We start from the raw sequence: 20445 nt of genomic DNA, 5'->3' as shown, positions 1-20445 counted from the left end.
CCACCTCCTCCTCTAGCTTCCAATGCCAGATTGTTAGAACTCTGTGGTCACACGTGGCTCTGAGACAGCAAACTGGACACTCCCTTCATCTAACCCATTTAAACAATTTATGTGCGATGGTTAAGACTGTGCATAATACGCATTTTGCACAATACATTAGTTCATGCTTCTAGTTCAGATCCCACAAATACCCCCAAGAGACTGTACTGCAAACATGTAAATGCACCACACGGTTTAGTTTCTAAGCCAGGAATATACATGTGTGATTCAAAAATTGGCCCTTTTATATCCTTAGTTTGTGAGCCCTAGATGCTTTTATTTCAAGCAGATTAGTGTAGTTTCTTTAGGAAAGGAAAATTTTCCACATACCAAATAGAAATCTCTTAAATACTGGAGAAGAATAAGGGGTGATCTTATGGAAACATATAATATCCTACAAGGGCATGACAGGATAGATTGAGATATTTCCTCCTATTGGAGAGTCTCAAATGAAGGAACATACATACAATAAAAGGGGCAGTCACTTTAAATTAAACTGCATAAGTATTTCTTCAATGCAGAGGATGGTGAACCTCTAACCTGGAAGGTTGTGGAAAGTTTTTCAATACGAGGTATCTTCAAAAAGCCAAGGGAGATCCATCAGGGTCCTCACTCCTCATTCCTCATCTCTAGTTTAACCCACCATCATCAATCCCAGCCTTGTGACATAACACCATCTACCCTAGCCTTGCAGCACAAAACTAAGTTAATACAATGTGGACTTGAGATCAAACCAGAACCATTTTGATTTCTGTGGCTGGACATCCTATTGGTGGTGCATTTACAAGAGAAATTAACAGTTGTTAGGTCAATAAAAGGAAATATGATCAAATCCATCAGGAGTTAAGAGCTTACTCTCCCATATTACTAACACATAGATACGTATTAGTAACCGAGGAAGCCATTGCTTTCAGTGTGAACATCTAACAGATTACACAAAGCAGGCTGGCCTTCACATCACCATGCGCAAATCAAACAAAACCATGCAATGAAAAATCAGCACACAACAGATGCACTGATTTCAAGACTACAATCTCATTATAAGGATTCAGATGGTCATTTTATTTCTCAGATTTTGTGGTTTGCAACATTATCAAGCTTAAGTAGGTAATTCACTTGTAACCATATGATTAATATTGATCACTAAAGTGAATTTTGCATCTATTTATTTTTAATTGCAATCGATGCTTAACGTCACCCTTTCTCGGTAATCCAAGCTTCTCGGTCCCATATTTTCAGTCTATATACTTGAGAAATGTAACCAGCTGAGTTGTTTTGCTTGAAATATGTGCTTTTGTTGCTGAACTGGGCAGTGTTAAAGCAGTAAACAGGAGTGAAATAAACTTGAGACTGCACACTCTGAGCATAAACATGCAATTCCAGTACCTTTAAGTTGCTTAGCATACTTAAGCAAGAATTGATAAGGATGTTCGACCTGCAAGTCAAATTTAATTGTCTGCAGCAGTATTCTCTCCAGAACCATGACTTCCTCCTAATTCAGAAACAAGAAAAAATATTTTTAAACTGTGGTCCAAAAAAAAATACAGTACACTCAAATTTCAGTCTGGTTTAGATAACCCAAGAAACCAAACGGCATCTTTTCTAAACCGAACATATTGAAATAACAATGAAAATCATTCACTTGAAGTGGTACCTCTAGTTTTTTTTCTGTACTACTGATGTTATCTGACCTGCTAAACATTTCAGCATTATAATATTTTTATTAGATACAGTGGACAATATTGTTTGGTTGTTCAGAAACTCCTTTACAGTAAATTCCCAGTATTAAATTGCTCCAATGTAGGACCTGGTTACTAGACAAGGAAAATAATAATGGTGGTGCACATGGTGGCTGAACCAACACCCAGATATAGCAAAGCTACATTAATTAACTGGCATTTTGAATCTTGTTTCATTGAAGCTTTGCCTTTGTCTGGCCCATGACCACTCAAAGTGAAGAAGCATAGTGGATGGGACCAGAGAACCTCAAGGTCAGACATCAGGAGCACACAGAGACCCCGTGTAACGAGCAAATGAGGCGGACAACTTCGCCAACTACCCGCCCACCTGGTCACCCATCACCTGCCCCACCTGTGGGGCAGTGTGTGGTTCTCAGAACTCATAAAAGAGGAAGCAAGTCATCCTCAATCCCAAGGGTCTGCCCAAGAAGGGTACAAGTGATTGCAGAGCGATACAACCTCCAAGATGTAAACCCCATAGACAAGACTTGTAAAAGATTTTTTTTAAACAATAACTTTAATTTCATCAATTATTTGCCAAAGAATGCTTTTCTATTTTTAAAACCTCCATACTCCTCATGATTTCCTCCTATCCATTGTTCCCCTCTCCTCTTGATACAGAGGAAGTGAAAGAGCAGCAGTTTGCGGATCAGACTAAAACAGCATTTGGGCTCTATGTACAAGGTCACTATAAATGGAAATAACTAAAGAAACTAATTTCCTGCTGAAAACAAAAATAAAGTCTACGTGGTTCAAACTAGAAATACTTAATATTAACCAATCATAGACAAGAACAATATTTTTGCCTAGCCCTTACCACATAAAATACAATTCCACTGTAGGATGGAGGAAAACTGACATGTCACATAACACTACATTACCACAGAAAACCAAACAAAAACAAATTTTTGCAACGAGAAGCCAGTTGAAACAGTGTGAACAGGGGATTGCAGATAAAAAAGTTATTGCATTAATGTCCTTAAAATACATTAAAAATTAATACCAACCTTGGGATCATCTCCAAATTGTGAAAACTGTACATCATTCAGCAAACTTCGAGCAGTTTTAATGATATCTTTACACTTTTTGGGAGTTTCTTCTACTTTCCCAGCCAGAAAGAGGCAACAGCCTCCTGTAACCTACAATAAAAGACAAGTTAGGAACACGCTGTGGTGTACACTCAGATTAAGATTTATTTTAAAGTAGACAAACAACATTATCCTAGTATCTATCCTAATCCTAATCCCATCTGCTGTGGTGTACAAAAACTCAGATACCCACTCTTCTCATAATTTGTAAAGAATTTCAATGACACGACATCGTGTCAACAGGAACCAGCCACGTGTATACAATCTGAACACTGCAAAATCCTTCAGGAGAGCTCCTTTAAGAACGAATGTAGTTTAATAGCAGCCATTTTAAACCACAAACTTTGAATATAATGTGCTTCCTTGTTTATTTTTTTCTTTATCACATTATTCCTTTTGCTGAATCTCCATGTCTGTTCAAATGTTGCTCTATAAATCAGGCCTCCAAAAACTAGTGAAATTAATAGAGCATTTCCTCCTTATGGGATACTGCTTGGTCTGACAGGTGTCATTGCTGGAAATTTGCTTTTACCATTCAATTCAATGGGAAAATTCATTAGAAAACTACAAGATGTGACTCAATTCCAAACAATGTGGACAATACTTCAACCATCATGTTTTGTGCTAATAAAGATGCTGATTTTGGTAGTATTAGAAGTTAAGAACAAATTCAAACTGTTGAGATCCAGACATAGTATAACTATTTTTGCATAAGGGACAAAGTACTCCACAGCACAGACATCAGAAATTCAGACTAAGGTTTATTTTAAAGTAGACAAACAACATTATCTATCCTAATCCCAGTGTTAAATCATTATGGATATCAATTGGGAAGCTTGCAAAAGATTTTTAAAAAGAACTTCCACTTAATTAAAACTATAAAATTGAAACTATGAAAAGTATTTACTGATTGATATGTTCTGTCTGTTCCTGGATAAATGGCACATATCTGTTAAAGCATTTTTCATCACTATCAAGAACCATAGAATTATGATATACAGAGAAGACCACAAGCCAGATCATAGCAGAACAATCCAATCTCCCTGCTCTTTTCCCAAGGACATGCAAATTACTTTCAGGTGCCTATTCAATTCCTTTTTGAAGGCACTGATTGTTCCAACAGGTAGTGAATTCCAGATCAAAACTACTCAGTAAGAAGGATTTTCCTCACATCCCCCCCCTTCATCTTGCCTAAAATTATAAAATGTGTCCCATGGTCCTGGGATCATCTGCTACACTATCTTTCTAACTCTACCCTTATCAAAACCAGTCATGACCTTGTACAGTTCTATCAAATCTCCTCTCAAACTTCACTCCAAGGTGAACAACCCTATCCATTCTATTTTTTTCTGCCTCCTCTCCTCTTTGATTTTCATATCCTCCTTAAAGTGCGGCTAACAGAAAAAGATGTAAAACTCCATAGGTGGCCTAATCAGTATTATGAAGGTTCTATATAATTTCAATGCTTTTGTACTTTTTACCTCATTTTATGAATCGCAGGATCCCACTTTACTCATTGAGTGATTCATTACTCAACACATTTGCCCAATGACTTATGCACATATACACTCAGGCCCTTTGTTTCTCCAGACCCTTAAGAATTCTGTCAGCAGTCTATATTATCTGTTATTCTTTAGGCCAAAATGCATCACTTCTCATTCCTTTGCATGAAATTTCAATCGCCTATTTGTCTACTCGAAGGCTATTACTATCCCCACTGTTTAATCACACTTTCAAGCTGCAGTGGGAGTCTCAAGAGGCAAAAGTACATGAGATGAACAGCTAATTGCAAACCTAGATTAGTCTGAACCTAATCTGGTCTAGTCTACAGGGTACAATACAGGAATAGCATCAGGGAATAATATCTTCCATTGTAATAATAAAGGAAACAAAAAAGAGAGTGCATTCAAAAAGCAATAGAAAGCATTAACAAGGCATTATTCACATGAAATGTGTATGGTTCTTGTCACCATACTAAAGCATGGTATTTAAACACAGAAGGTCAAGGCAGGAAAAGATCAAAGTTTGTGTTTGTGCAAGTGGAAACTTGGTTTGTGTTTTGCTATCCTAGCAATTCAATTAGAATGTGGGGATTTTGAAGATAACTGATCTTGCCCTGTGGATTCAAGCTACTTGTTTATGCAAACCCTCGACAAGCTCTTCCCCCCCCCAATAAAACAAAATTCTGCCTGAATGACTTAACACTCTGTAACTAAATACATATTTCTGTCTACAGAATCAGAAGTTTTTGAAATTTAAGTGGATTAGCCAAAGCTCAACAGCACAATATTCCAGATATAATCTCTGCATGGCCTCACATTATTGAAGCAGGATGTCGCTGCTCTTGCGACCATATCCAGGTCTTTTTGTACACTAACACCTTTCAATCTCTCTCCATTTAACAATTTTCTTTTCTTTGTTTTGCCAAAGTGGATGACCTCACATTACGCTTCAACTGCCATGTCCTCATCCATTCACTTTACCCAGCTATGAAGCCTCTCTGTATCCTCATCACGACTGACACTACCACCATGCTTTGTATCATCAGCAAGCCTGCACATATTACACTTTGACTCCTTCATGTAAATCATCGACATAATTTTATGAACAGCCAAGGCCATCACACCAACATCCACTCAACCCAAAAATAATCCTTCTGTCTTCTGTCCATTAATTCTTAATCAAAACTGGTATACTACTCCCGATAATGTGTATGCTAATTTTATTTCATAACCTCGTGTGGCATTTTACTAAAGGCCTTCCAAAAGTCCAAATACGCCACATCATCTGGTTCACCCTTACCTACTCCGCTAGTTACAATCTCAAAGTTCCAACAGATTTGTCAAACACGATTTCCATTTTATAAATCCATGTTGACTCTGGCTAATTCTGTTATTATTTTCTAAATGCCCTGTTACAACTTCTTTAAAAATAGATTCCAGCATTTTCTCAACCACTGATGTCTGGCTGACTGGTCTATTGTTCCCCGCTTCTCCTCTCCCTCCTTTATTAAATACTTATTAAAACCTAAAATTTATATTATTGCATTTTCTCAATTCAAGAGAGCATCAGCTCTTTAGGCTTCAAGGAAGCATTTCACTAAAGGGCCAACAGTTCCAATGTGGCTCACTGGTAAGGTTGCATTTGTTTTTCTCCAATCACCTCCAGATGGAGGCATTCTCTAACAGAGAGTGGAGTTCCTTGCTAAGCCACCAGATAACCTTCTCTTGAGGCTTAGAGTTAAATGTTTGGCAGGATTCTACCACCATTGGAACAGTTATGATGCAAGCATTGGCCATTATATACTGGGGCATATTAGCGCACTCAGTCTCCTACTACTCAGACTAAATACACACTTGGAGGGTGTGCTGCAAAAGTATTTTGTCAATCTGCTGAAACCCATGTGAAAGAAAAGCCAGCTAGTCTGAATAAAATATACCACAATAATACACAGATGCTCCAATCATGGTGCTGAAAAGTTGTTCAGCTTCATTCAGCAGGTCTGTTCAGTACTTACATATCTCGGAAATTGTTTGAAGGAATGAAACATGTAAAAACGATGAAAATAGATGATTCCTGTGGCCAGTGTGTCATAATGTCTTGCAGCTTTGGTTAAAGAAAGACATTCAGCAATAATTTCCTGCAGCAATGTAAACATAGCTGAGGTATATTGGATATATTTCTCCCCCCCAATACACCCCACCCAAGTCTACGAGTAAGATCTCATTTGATCCCTAGACTAGACTTCTAGCAATTAAGCTGAGACTCCATTGCAATTGGTGAGCTGTTCAGAATTCTCAACTCTTTCCTGAAAGTAGCATTTTAAAGTGAGTACATGAAGCAGTATAGTGTGATAATCCATCGCGAGCATTCAGAAATTCCAATGGTTCAGCACCTGGCACATCAGGTGATGTTTGCCACATTCCCCTTCAGCTCACCTTTCAACAGTTCCTGTGCTCCCTTTCAACTTACGGGGCTCAATGAAACATTTATAATACTGTGCAAAATCCCCCCCAAAAAATTAAAAGTGTGTTGCCGTATTAGTAGGAATAACATCCAATTGTCCAGAAAATCTGCTAGTCCGACACCAAAGTTCCAAGCATGCCGGATTATTAGGGTTTCACTATATATCCTAATTAGCAATCCTTGCTCTCATTTCAAGACAGAAATGCAGTTTCATAGACTGAACTATCTGGAATAATAATTTGCACAAAGAAAATATGTGCAACATGTTTATTTATTTGCTCAGTCCAAATATCCTACCACAATGCCAAATAACGGAGCCCTGCGACTTATTACAGACCAGAATTATTAACAACCTCTAGATCTTCAAGAAATTTATACAAATCCCCCCAGTCCATAAAAAGTTTGAAACTCTATGACGCCAGTTCAGAATCAGTCAAAAGTTTCTGTTTTTCAGAAAGCGTTGACCCAAAACTATGATGTGAAATCAAGAATAAATCCATACTTTAACATTGCACGTGTTCTTAGAGAGCTAACACCAAACAGCTTTGTTGATAAATATTAAAGTAGTCTTTCCTGACACAGGTTGAGAATCTCTAGTTCAGCACACTTGGGACCTGGCTGGTGCTGGACCACACAAAAAAAAAACAGAAATAGACCCCTAATTATTTTCCTCTGAGCAAGAGAACTGTTCTTTTTAAGTACGATGGAATAGTTGTAGGAAATGGAAGCTGGAGGGTTCCGAGAACTGTCTGTAACCTGAAGTTTCTGCAAGTCATCAATACTGTCAGCTGAGACCGTAAAAATTGCACTGGTAGGTTAATTAGCTAAAGAATAGTACAGATCTTCATTAATTTTATATCTTAATTAGAATTAATTAATTAGTACAGATCTGTGCGATAAATTCAAAACATGCCAGACCACAGAATGCCGAACTAGAGAGTTTCAACCTGTAGTTAATTCCATTGGGTGATAAAAGCAGAAAATGCTGGGGATACTCAGCAAGTCGGGCACCTGTTGTGGAGAGGGAAAATTTCAGGCAGAACACCATGCACTTTAAGATTACTTTTCTTGGTCTCGAATCAAACACATATTGTTTGAACGCTAGATTGATTTTATGAACTCTTCTGTAAACCCACTGAATTCAAAATTGAACTTTTAAGAATTAAAATCAGATGAAACCAAAGGTAAGTGATGCAATATCTCAAAATACAGCTTAAAATACACAACCATCCTGTACTCTGTGAACATTGAGCCAAAGTCAACAGTGACTCAAGGGCTTCAGCTGAAAACAGGAAGGGTGGGAGAAGAGCAAGTAAGTATGCTTTTTGAAATTAAGTAAAACATTACCCTCAATAGAAGTGTGCATATGGTACAATATTAATATGCAAAGATAATTATTAGTGTCTGAAGATATCAGGCAAAGAATGTAGCTCACGAGATGGCTTATTAGGTAGAAACAATTTTAACCTACAATCAAGAGTAGGATAAAGGTGAAACAATAGCTCCACTTCTGCAGAAATAGTTCATTATACTTTGTCTATTTTTATGATTCCTGACTGGGAATATTAAAACTAAAGTTAAAAAGAGCAAGTGATGTTACCATGCCTAGCCAAGTATTCAATAATAATGATGGATATTGCAAAACATTGGTTAGAACATATTTGGAGTATTATGTAGTTCTGGTCATCACACTAGAGAAAGGATGTGGTAGCGATAGAAGGGATGCAGATGAGATTCACCAGGATGTTGTTTGGAATGGGGGGGGGGGGGGGGGGGGGGGGCTTTAGTTAAAAGGAGAGATTGGATAGGCTAGGTTTATTCACACTGGAACAGAGGGGGTTAAAGGGTAATTTTATAGAGGCTTATAAAATTATGAGGGGCATAGATAGGATAGAGTTTTTTTCCCAGGACAGGGTAGTCTAGAACTAGAGGGCAGTTTAAGGTGAGGGGGAGAAATTTGAAGAAAACCTGGGGAGGTAAGTTTTTCCCCACAGAGGGTGGTGGTTAACTGGAAAAAGCTGCCAGAGGAGGTAGTAGAGGCAGATAGAATTACAGTGTTTAAGAGGCATCCAGACATGTACTTAGATAGGAAAAGCACAGAGGGATATGGGTCTAATACAGGCATATGAGATTAGTGTAGATCGGCATTGTGGTTGGCATGGATGAGTTGAGCCCAAAGGCCTATTTTATGTTGTATGATTCTATGATTAATAAGTAGATGAAAGCTGCAGCAATAGTTAGCTGCCTAGATGTTTACTGGATATGTAATATTAAATATTCTGATTAAAGGTCAGTGACCTGAGATGTTAACTCTCTCACCAAGCATTTCCTGCTTTTTTTTGTTTTGTTTTCATTTACAGCAAGATACCTACTGGCAGATCAATCCAGACTCTGGGTTTTTAGAACAGATTAGTTGTATTGAAAATAATGGAATATCATTAACTCGGGAAAAATAAAACTTACCTGTAACTAGATAGCACACCGAATCAGAGCAAGGTCAAAAAGTTTTCATGTCTGGGTTTGAATTCAACTTAAATTATGGGGTAAAAGGTGTTTGTCAGCTACAATTGTCCTGGACCACAAATGGCTAACCTGCCCTTAAACAGGACTGAAAGACCCTAGCAATGAAAGAAGAAAGTTCCGACATCCTTATATTGATGAACAAAACTTCTAAAAAGATATCAAAAAGGATACAACCCCAGACGTGTTCCCACATCAAATATAAACCTGGCACCCTCTCGACGATAGCGCGCCTCTGTTGCTGGATCAAGTCCTTCTAACTGGGACGGGGTGTGTGCCAGATCCTTCTTATCCCAATACCAGCATGGCTTCCTGAGGTCCACGTTTGCCAGTGCTGTAGTCACGGTGGAGTTCTCCTTGTTTTCCTTCATTTACCTAGAGCCAGAATGTAAACATCAGTTAGATCAGTTAATGTAAAGATCAGTTAGCATAATCTATAATTGTTTCACATCTGGTGGCTTTATTGAAGAGATTTTATTTTTGAATTATCAAGAGGTCTAAAGCATTATTGCAAAACATTCTTATAAGAAAAATTAGATTTGGATAATATGATTCTTATAACTATATTAACCTTGAGCTTTCGTGGTCATTGATACTAGCTCTCAATGCTGAGTATTGGTGCTGTGATTATGACAAACACAAGGTGAGTATGTGCTTATGCAGCAGTACTAAAATAGGTATCGTTTGCAATACTTATGAATTCAGAATTGCAGCATGGAAAAAGAAACAAAGGACTAACTAATTTTTAACTTTGCTCAGTAACAAAACTCCCAATTAGAATTACAATATTTGTGCATATTAGTGTTGTAATTCCATCAGACACCAAAACTAGATTTTATGGACATATTTTCTTCATATCATTTGACAGCCATTTCAGCTCATCAAGAGACAAAGGTAAACTTTAATTCATGTGAAAGATCCTATAAAATTGTTCATCCATTTGTTAACTTCAGCAAGGCCACACAGGAGAAAAAAAATAACTGAAAGATTCAAGCCCACCTTCATCTCGCACCCTGAAGGCCTATTCCCTTCATCTTGGCAGTGGAGTAGGTAGCAAAAGAAGCTGATAAGAAAAATTCTGTAATGTCATAGTGCAGAGCTGAGGAGCCTCTGAATCAGGGTTGCAGGTTGGTGGGGAAAAGTGGGTCTGGAGCATTAAAGGTTGATCTTTCTGAAAAATGTTAGCCATTGTCTTATTAGCCATTCCCCTTGGGATTGAGGACTACTTGCTTGCACTCCAGCTTTGTGGGTTTCGAGGTGGCTAACAAGGCCCAGGAAGGAAGCACAGTCTCTTCCACAGATGGGCTGGAGGTCCTTATGAGACAGATGTGGGTAAATTATGAAATGGTGCCCCAATTCACCCATTTACATCGGGCTTCTGTATGCTCCTAATGCACGAACTTGAGGCTTCTGCATCATGATTGTTTTGACGTTTTGAGCGGTCGTGGACCAGGGATTCCCAGGAGTCAATGTGGTTGATGCATTTTTTTCCCAAGGAAACTTTGTCTTTTCCTTTGTCCACCTGGTATTTTCTCATGACAAAGCTTCAAACAAAGTTTCTATTATGGGAATATGGAATCAGGGATACTAACATATTTAAATGCAAGTATAGTGCACATACTGCAGTTCAACAACTGAGGCTGAAGTGATCTTGGTTTTAGAGCACAGACAATATAGGTGAGAGTTCTCTGTAAATTAGCTCCACTTCACTGCTGGGCTCTGTTGCGAACCTGCTGTTAGGTTTATGGCTTGTATGCCATCATAATGCAAACACAAGATAGAGGTAAATTTCTGTGAGCAGCTAAATATGAGGAGAGTGCACCACATTTCCTTTCACCTGACTCAGCTAAAGGCTTCAGTGAGGCCAAAACGGTCATGTTGAGTGGTTGTTGCTCCTCCATGTACTTCCCCTGAAGTTGTTGTATGGTGCAGATCATGTATGATATGATATCTTTATCAGTCACATGTACGTTGAAACACAGAGTGAAATGCACCTTTTGCATAGAGTGTTCTGGGGGCAGCCCGCAAGAGTCACCACGATTCCAGCGCCAACATAGCATGCCCACAACTTCCTAACCCATACGTCTTTGGAATGTGCGAGGAAACCGGAGCACCTGGAGGAAACCCACGCAGACACGGGGAGAACGTACAAACTCCTTACAGACAGCAGCCAGAATTGAACCCAGGTCGCTGGCGCTGTAATAGCATTACGCTAACCGCTCTAAATTGGCGACATTCAGGAAGCAGCTCTTCAGCCACTGGGGGAGGAGGCAGTTGAGGACCACCTGATGTTGACTTCCCACATCGCAGGCAGTGGGAAAGCCCCTCTGTAGTTCCCATAGTTGGATTTGCTGCCTTTCTTAAAGATGGCCATGATTTTGGCATCTCTGCTATCTCCACTTTCCAAATTTGAACAATGAGATTGTGGATTCATGACTGAAGGTCTTCACAAACAGACTGTAAATCTTCTGCAGGGATATCACCTTCTTCTGAAGCTTGGATGTTTTATGGCTTGGCATATGGTCTTTTTGACTTGTTGGTCAGAATTGGCTGTAAAACTGAATGGGACGGGTTGCTGTGGAATGGAATCATCTTTGGGGTGCTCTGGACTGCTTTGACCGAGGCTTTTGTGGTGCCTTTTCTGTTTATGCTGGTACTTTGGGGCTAGATTGATGGAGGTAATATAACACATATTATACAGCCACCTGGCAAATAACTGTCAGAATCTGTCACGGCATAGGTACTGTGAACACCCTTGCAATCTCTTGCTTAGGCAATGAAATAACCTTGCAGATGCCAGTGCCTGGACTGGTGTCACAATGAGGCCTTGTGTTACATCAGTTTTCCACGATGGCCATAGCTAGCTAGCCACATTTATCTGTTTCTGCTCGAGCCATCAGCAAATATTTGGGAATAACACTCCTTACACATGAAGGTGGGGATGTGGTCGGGATAAATTTAACACCAAGCAAAAAAACGACAATGTATTTAAATTGCTCTTTGGCATCTCCTTTAACCCTCTGATAATCCACACGCAACCAAGGTCCTAAAGATATTCCAATTCTTGGCCTCAAGTATCCTTGATTTTCATTGCTGTGCACCCACCTGAGCCCCAAATTCTAAAAGCTATTTCATAAAATACCCAGTGGATTTATATACTATAATAACAAGGTTATAATAATAGTAGTGAACAAAGGCACGTCACAGGAACATTATCAGACAAAACTGGATATTTGAACTACAATGAGGTACTAGGATAATTTGGACAGAGTTTGAACCTCTTTACAATTTGAAATTTCATACACATGCATGCTGTGCATAGCTTTTACAATTATGAATGAAGCCAAAGAATATAGGTGTGAATTTTTGACACAAAAAATTCTGCAGATGCTGGAATCTGGAACAATGCACAAAAAGTGCTGGAGGAACTCAGCAGGTTAAGCAGCATCCACAGAGGGAAATAGTCGATGTTTTGGGCCCAAAATGTCGACTGTTTATTTCCCTCCACGGATGTTGCCTGACCTGCTGAGTTCCTCCAGCACTTTTTGTATATTGCTGCAGGCATGAACTTTTATCCCCCATACTTCTTACAAATTGAAAACATACATTTTCATAATACTTTAGGGCAGTACCGAGGAGGTTTTGCACTGTTAGAGGTTACATGAACTGTAATACTAAAGAACAGTTTGTTCTTCTATGAACAAATTAAGGAATCCAGTAAACTCTTCCAATGTCCTGCCAATGTTTACTACTCAAAACCCAAGTACAGATTCCACTCTGAGGAAAAGGCTGGATCTGAAAGTTAACTCTTGCATAGAGGTCATCAGATTGGCTGAGGTTTTAATGAATTTTTTTTTTTTTTAAACTCAGATTTCTAGCATCTACAGTTGTTTACTTTTATTTTTGAAAGCAGATTAACATCTGGTTACTATGGGCTATCGCTAGTTGCAACATTACTGTAGCTGGCCTAAAAGTGTGTTAAATTCAATCAGTTAATTTACAAAAACACAGAGTGCCTCCAAACCAAGCATCTGCCGCAATTTATCTTATAACATTAGAAATAAATGCAGTTTAAATAAAAGTTCTTGGAAAGCTTCAACAACAACCAAAAATGTACAACTTCTGAATGAAGAGAGTCCTCTTCATTTCAGTCATTTTTATGTAGTCCAAATCAGTCCAATAGATCTAGACTACATAGTCTGTGGAAAAATCCTCCCTGAATCTTCCCTGTCAAGCCACTTAAAAAAATTCTGCATTCCACTGAGGTATTTTTTCATTCTTCAAATGCTACAGAATAGAGGTCTAGCATTGTCAATCATTCCACATTCGACAACCCTAGCAACCCAGCAACTAGTATGGCAAATCCCTCTATAACAAGTCTTCTATTTTGAGGCAAGGAAATCAAAATTATATAGAAATGAAAATAAAAAGAAACTGTATCCTGACATTTCTGTTTATTTCAGATTTCCAGCATCTGCAGTTTTTTTTGTATTTCAAATCATACACAATACTCTAAGTGTGGTCGTATGCAATTGTAATAGGGCATCCCTACTCTTGCACTCAAATTCTCTTGCAATCAAGACCAATAGACTATTTCCGTTCCTAACAGGCTACTGCACTTGCATGTTAGATTTCATTAACTTGTGTATGAAGACACCCAATTCCCTTTGAATAAACATTTCACTATCTCTCATCATTTAAGAAATATTAAGCATGTGTTTTTTTTCCAGAAAAGTGGATAATCTCACATTTTTTTTCCCATACTGCTTTACATCTGCCACATCATTGTCCTTCATTCAGCTTGTCTATATCCCCTTGAAGTCTCTGAATTCTCATCAGTATTCACATTACCATCTCGTTTTGTTTTATCAGCAAATGTTGAATTATTATATCTGGTCCGGTCAGCCAAAGTGTTGATAAAGGTTGCGAACAGTTAGGACCCAAGAACTGATCCCTGCAGTTCCCTATGTGTCACAGCCTGCCACCCTGAGAAGGCCCTGTTTATTGCTAGTCTGATTTCTTTCTGTGAACAAATTCTCAATCCACACTAGAATAATATCTTCAATTTCACGTATGCTACTCTGAGAACATTCTCAATGTTTTTTTTTCTCTCCCTTTCTGAAATACTAGGATCACATTTGCTACACTCCAACCTATAGAATTCTGCAAGATGATGATTGGAACCACTATCTTTATAGCTATCTCTTAAAACTCTGAAATTCAAATTAACAGCATCTTGGGACATCAGTTTTCACACTCAATATCTTGTTTGTTTTTTTCTTTAAATACTGTGAGATTTATTTTCCACATTGAATAAAAATTTCAATAAAACTGATGGTGGAAATCTGAAATAAAAACAGTGCTGGATTCTCTCATCTGTCTATAAGGGACTGACATTTTGCATACATAGACAGTCTTAGTGTATTTTTGTTCCTTGCTAATTTACATTCATATTTTAGAACATAGAATATTATAATTTCCCTTCATCAATTTGTTAGCCATCATTTGCAGAATTCTAAAATGTCTCCAAACCTCAGGTTAACTGCTGTCCCTACTAACATTATACCCTTTGCCTTGTATTTAATACTCTTTAATTTATAGTCATACATAACAGAAACAGGCCCTTCTGCCCAATTAGTCCCAGCTGACCAAGGCACCCTTCCAAGCTTGTCCTATCTGCCAGCATTTGGCCCATAATCTTCTAAACTTTCCCTATCCATGTACCTGTCCAACTGTCATTTTAAAAATTATTATTGTACCACTTCCTCTGGCAGCTCATTCCACATTCGTATCACCTTCTGGGTAAAATAAGTTGCTCCTCAAGTTCCTATTAAATCTTTCCCCTCTCACCTCAACCTTCTAGTTCTCGACTCTTCAGCCCCGGGAAAAAGACCAAGTGCATTCGCTCTATCTTTGCCCCTCATGGTTTTATCTTGTTGGACTACTTTCCCCGTGTGCTTTTGTGCCTTAAAGGAATGCACTGTTACAAATTATATATTACTTCTTCAGATGTTAGCAACTGCTTGCCCATTGTCATACGCTTTAACGTAGTTTCCCAATCCACCACAGCCAACCTGCACCTCATACCTTAGTAACAAACAATCTGCTGGAGGAACTCAAGCGGGTCGAGCAGCAGCTGTGGGAGGAAAGGAACTGTCGACGTTTCGGGTCGAAACCCCGCATCACTGCTCCAGATTACAACAGCTGCAGTCTCGGCTGTCCTCCTACCTTAGACAGTTTTCTTTGTTTGGATTGAAAACCTTGGCTTCACAAACACAACACCCACCCCCCAAAAGTAATTCAACAAGTAGGTGCGAAGCCACGGCGTGGTGGGATTGCATTTATTTACCCCGAGAAGGGTTTCTCCTCCCTCTCCCGAAGGGCCCCCGTGGCAGCCAAGCTCCCACGGCCCCGGAACCGTCGGCGCCCTCACCTGAGACAGCGCTGAGGCTCGGCCTCCACTTCACCAGGCCCGGCCTCGACCAACACAGCTCCCCGATCAACTCCTTAAAGTCCTCGGGGGGAAGGGGCAAATCCAGACACGGCGGAGGCAGAGAAGCGACGAAGGCAGCGGATCCGCCAACCAAACCACCGGCACTCTCACTCCGACTCGCTAACTTCCCCAACGAGTCGGACAGGGCGCCGCCATTTTGAATAAACCACCCCCACGCAGACAACCACCCGACCGCGCATGCGCGCCCGGGCCAGAACGACTCCGGCTGTGACCTCATACAATTGACAGGACGCTCCGGCCTATCGCGGAGCGTCGGCTTCCGGCAACCGCCGGCGTCATCGCCCCAGTCGCGGCGATCCATCAGGCTTCAAGGTAGGTGGGCGGGGACGAAGGGAAGGGGGCGGGGATCTGCGAGGACGTTGAGGTTGACCATTCAAATTGGGCAGACGTTCGGCCTCCCAGCCGTGATTGACGGCTACGTGCGACCAATGGAGGCGAGGAAGATGAAGGCGCTGCAGCGGGGGAGGGGGGGGAGAGGCGGGACTTGGCTAACTATCAAGTTAGGCTGAGGGAACAGCACTAAAGGTTGGCTGCTGGGGTGTTTTTCCCACTCTCATTGCAGATCCGTCAAGAGCTGCGGTTTTCAGGTTTACTTCGTTATTTTCTTCCTTAAGCATCGTTTCGTTGTGATTAATTTTCTACCTGCGTGGAGTGTGCCCGGTTCCCAGTGCATACTGTTCTTGTACATGGCCATAAGGAGGTAGACCATGAGTGAGTGATGGGGCAGGGCCTGCAGAGCTTATTCTGCGAGCCTTAACCCTTTATTTGGTGTGGTGTTTGGAATAGTTTCAACCGAGGGTTGAATTCAACTACCAAAGCAGTTTGGGAGCAAGATATTGAGCAAAGCAGGTTTAAAGTGCAGTGTTCAATCATGACCAGACCAAATGTTGGTGTTTCTTAATGAAGACTTAGTGTAAACCTTCATCATCATTTAGTAGTTTTAAGAGTAAGCTGTAAAATCAGGCACTTTTTGGCTTTGAATGGGGAGTGTCACTCAAATGCTATGCACGCATGGGGAAGCAGGAAGTTGCAGTTCAAGTTGATATCTTGCCTTGGTGTCCCAGATTGGTTCATATCAAATGAACCTCTACTGAATTGTATTTATATATAAGGTTGCCAATTTGCACTACGAGTAGTTATTGAAAGGAATCTGCTAGCGGTGGTGTTAATTTGTAAAGACACCAGTAGATGATCCTTGGTTTTGAAGTTACTGTATTTTTTTAATGATGCTGGCAACATTACAATACCTTCTGCAGTGATTAAATGCCTTTTTATTTGGTATATTTAATATGTACGAATTTAAGATCTCTGAACATTTTTCATTACTGTACAGAGCATTTATGGATGTACTTAGCATTCTTAATGTAAATGAATATTTGCAAACTTGGAAATTTTATTTCTAGAACTTTGTATTTGGAGGATGATTTAAACCTTTGCAACTACAGATTGGTTGCTCAGATGTTCCTTTTGCAAAACTTTCTTATGTTGCTCATAACAAATTTTGGAATCTCAAATGGTTATATACTGCTTTTTGTGACCTAATATATTGATGACTTTTTGTTGAAAACCAAAACCTGCCAAAACTAGAAGTCTGAAATAACAACAGAAATGCTGGAAATAATTGTCAGCTTAGATATCTGTGGAAAGAGAAAAGTTAATGCATTTGGTCAATGGTTCTTCATCAGAACTTTATATGTGGTATCATATAGAAAATGTTATCAAGGCCAGAAGTGTTTTGGTATGGGAGTTTTTGAAATGGATGCATGTTTTGTACTAGGGAAGAAGTCAAGATGGGAGAGGGGTGGGTGGGGGGGAAAAAAAAAGAATTTGCTTTGTTTTGTATGTCCTTGGTGACATAGAAGTGGTCTGCTCTTGAGATAGGTGATGGGAAGTCCTGTAAATGCAATGTTTCAAGATTGTTTTCTGGTTGTAAAAATAAAACATAATACAAAAGCAGTATGTAGAAATTTTAGGAAGCATTTTAATTTGCTTGATATATGTGATCTGTTCTTGAGAAGTATTGAATTAATCACGTGACATGCCCAGAGTGTAGAATAAATTTGCCTGTAATTATGAGCAACACACAAGTGCGTCACAAAAAAATGGAGAAAATTTATATACTGCTTTTTCTGACCTTGGGATATTTGAATTACTTTATAAATGCTCTGCTGGTGTAATGTAAAGAAAACATGACTACCAATTTATGTACAGTTAGTTCCTGAAAACAAGACCAAGGTGCCTTTGATGTTTAAATGTGTGATGATGCAAGCTATTTATTAGGTTGTACTCCCATGGTCCTACTTCACTCCAAGCCAAAAATGGGCCAATGCTCCTTTCAGAAGGTGAAGCATCAAAGACAGATGGAAAGAGCATTTCAAGGCAACTCATGGTGGCAGATGCAACTACTGAACTCATCCCTTAACACTTTGAAGGAGATTCTCTCGCTCTCAACCCCTCCCCTCCCCGTCCTTGAAGAATAGTCGTGCCAGCATTCAAGCCATGAACGACAAGGGTGCAGAACCAGATGGTGTAGCAGCCGAAGCCACAAAGTCATTTGAAGAAATATTTCATAAGCTTGACGGAGCTGCTTCAGATCTTGTATAATCAGAAGATTCCAGAGGACTTCAGAAATGCCACCAAGTGTGGAAATTATCAGGTACTGTCTTGTTCTCCACACAGGAAAAATACGCTTCCATTATCCTCTTAGACTGATAGTTTTCCTTCCTGCTGGAATCTCAGTGCAGTTTCAGAACATCCCATGGGATGCCCAACATGATCTTAATTACTCGTAAAGAAACCAAGAAATTGTTGGAACAAAATCAAGACCTTCATGTCGAGACCCCTCTGAATTTGCAGCACTCTGCTCACTGATGACCAATTCTAATGTAGTTACGAAATCTTCTGAGTGGGGGGTGCTGTTGTGGTTTGACAAACTGACCCACCCTTACCTTGCAGCAGCTGAGTGTCAGTTCTTGATCACCTCCTCATCGTGACACCCCACTGAATATCAGGTAATTATCTCCCAAGTAGTCACAGTCTTCATTTCCTTGGGAGATCGTTTTCCAACAGCCTACTGTCTCATAATTTCTGAACCTCATGAAACCATCTTCTACTTACTTCTACTTTTAGACTTTGGGAAGTATCCTGGTAGCTTGTTCTTAACCCAGAGAACTTATTTCTTTCTACCTTGACTTTTTTTTCCATTATCCAGACCCTTCCCACTTGTGTCCATGATACCTCTTGATACCCTCCATCACTTTGACTGTTTCCAGTTTCCTGGTTCCATCCAACTCACTTTCACCATGGTTATCCAAATCTTTTATACCTCCATACATGCCATGATGATTTGAAGGACTTCATCCTTAAATGGAAGCCCAACATGTCTCTTTCCTCCACTTGGTTGAATTTGTTCCTGTAATGAACAACTTAAATTCTACCTGCTTTCTCTAAGTCTGAAGGAACTTGCATGCCTGTCTTTTCATTTACACAGCACAGTGCTATTCAGGCCTCTTGGCTTGCTTTTTCTCTGGTATATTGATGAATGAATTGGTGCTGCTTCCTGCACTTGTAGAGAACTTAAAAAAAAAACATTCTTGCCTTTGCTACCAGCTTCTACCCTCCTCTCATTTTCACTTGGTCCATCTCTGACTCTTCCCTTTCTTGACATCTGTCTCTGTTTCAGAAGATAGGTTTAAAGCCTCAAATGGAAGAAGGCACTTCTGACTGGCACTTGGGGAGGAATTGGTATACAGTCTAGGTTTTTATGATCCACTTGCTGGAGTGGGAATTCAACCCACAACCCTCTGATTCAAAGGTGAAAGTGCAACTAGCTGAAGCACTGCTGACAAGCAAAGGGTTGTACTGCAGTCTTGTTGATATTAGTCAGGCCTTTCATTTTGCTATTGATTATGTTATCAATTGTTTTTCCAACTCTTTACAACAGAAGATCTAACTGGCTATGGAGCAAAAATAAACTGAACACTTTACTTTGCTCTTTGGGCGTTATAAATTCATTTTGGCATTGAAGTGGGTTAAAATTTGGTTACAAAATTGAATCGCAGTTTAGATATGAGATAACACCATGGTCTGTTGCTGGAGATACATTTGACATGAAGGAAGACCAGCCATATCAATGCAAATTCAGTGATTGGGTGATTAAGATTGGATTTTAAAAGCCAGTTTTTTGGAACATGAAGGGAATATCCAGGGAAAGACTGAATTCAAGTAAAGGACATTAAAATTTCAATATTGTGAGGCTGCAAGCCACCAAGACAATGTAGAGTTGTATGATCTCTGTCCTGTCAAAAGTCTCCATAAATTTTACTGAATTGATTCATAGCTTTTGAATCTCTGAACGTACCCTCTGAATCCTCCATTCCAAATACAGTCATTTCCTGATTTCTGATATTACACATGGAGTAATTTCACTTCCTGATATTGGGGATGTAATTTTTGGTGACTTTTCTCTTTTTTGTTAAAGAGAACTTTATCCCTGGGTGTTGCTGTATATCTTGTATTTAATTATGACTATATAGAAATGCATATTCTTAATATTGTTTATCAAAACTTGTGATGCTCC

At 39.5% G+C, this 20445-nt stretch overlaps 2 protein-coding genes across 6 annotated transcripts in view; one reads left to right on the top strand and one right to left on the bottom strand.

Moving 5' to 3' along the window:
* ccnk (cyclin K) overlaps nucleotides 1-16013 on the bottom strand; it is a 29509-nt gene extending 13496 nt beyond the window's left edge. For all 4 annotated transcript variants that reach the window (XM_052026260.1, XM_052026242.1, XM_052026251.1 and 1 more), the window contains exons 1-5: nucleotides 15786-16013; nucleotides 9527-9727; nucleotides 6384-6465; nucleotides 2786-2917; nucleotides 1426-1531 (exon numbers count right to left, since the gene is read on the bottom strand). In XM_052026260.1, coding sequence (XP_051882220.1) covers nucleotides 1426-1531; nucleotides 2786-2917; nucleotides 6384-6465; nucleotides 9527-9723 — 517 coding nt within the window. In that variant the 5' untranslated portion in view covers nucleotides 9724-9727; nucleotides 15786-16013. The remainder of the gene's footprint in view (nucleotides 1-1425; nucleotides 1532-2785; nucleotides 2918-6383; nucleotides 6466-9526; nucleotides 9728-15785) is intronic.
* A 102-nt stretch (nucleotides 16014-16115) lies between these two features.
* setd3 (SET domain containing 3, actin histidine methyltransferase) overlaps nucleotides 16116-20445 on the top strand; it is a 115200-nt gene continuing 110870 nt past the window's right edge. The window contains exon 1 of one of the 2 annotated variants that reach the window (XM_052025433.1): nucleotides 16116-16178. The gene's annotated coding sequence lies outside the window, so the exon portion shown is untranslated. Of the gene's footprint in view, nucleotides 16179-16270; nucleotides 16454-20445 lie in introns of those variants that run through there. The other variant, XM_052025427.1, reaches the window with a different exon arrangement.

The sequence above is a fragment of the Pristis pectinata genome, chromosome 1 (genome assembly GCF_009764475.1).
Source record: "Pristis pectinata isolate sPriPec2 chromosome 1, sPriPec2.1.pri, whole genome shotgun sequence".
Classification (NCBI taxonomy): domain Eukaryota; kingdom Metazoa; phylum Chordata; class Chondrichthyes; order Rhinopristiformes; family Pristidae; genus Pristis; species Pristis pectinata.
This window is presented reverse-complemented; position numbering and strand designations above follow the sequence as displayed.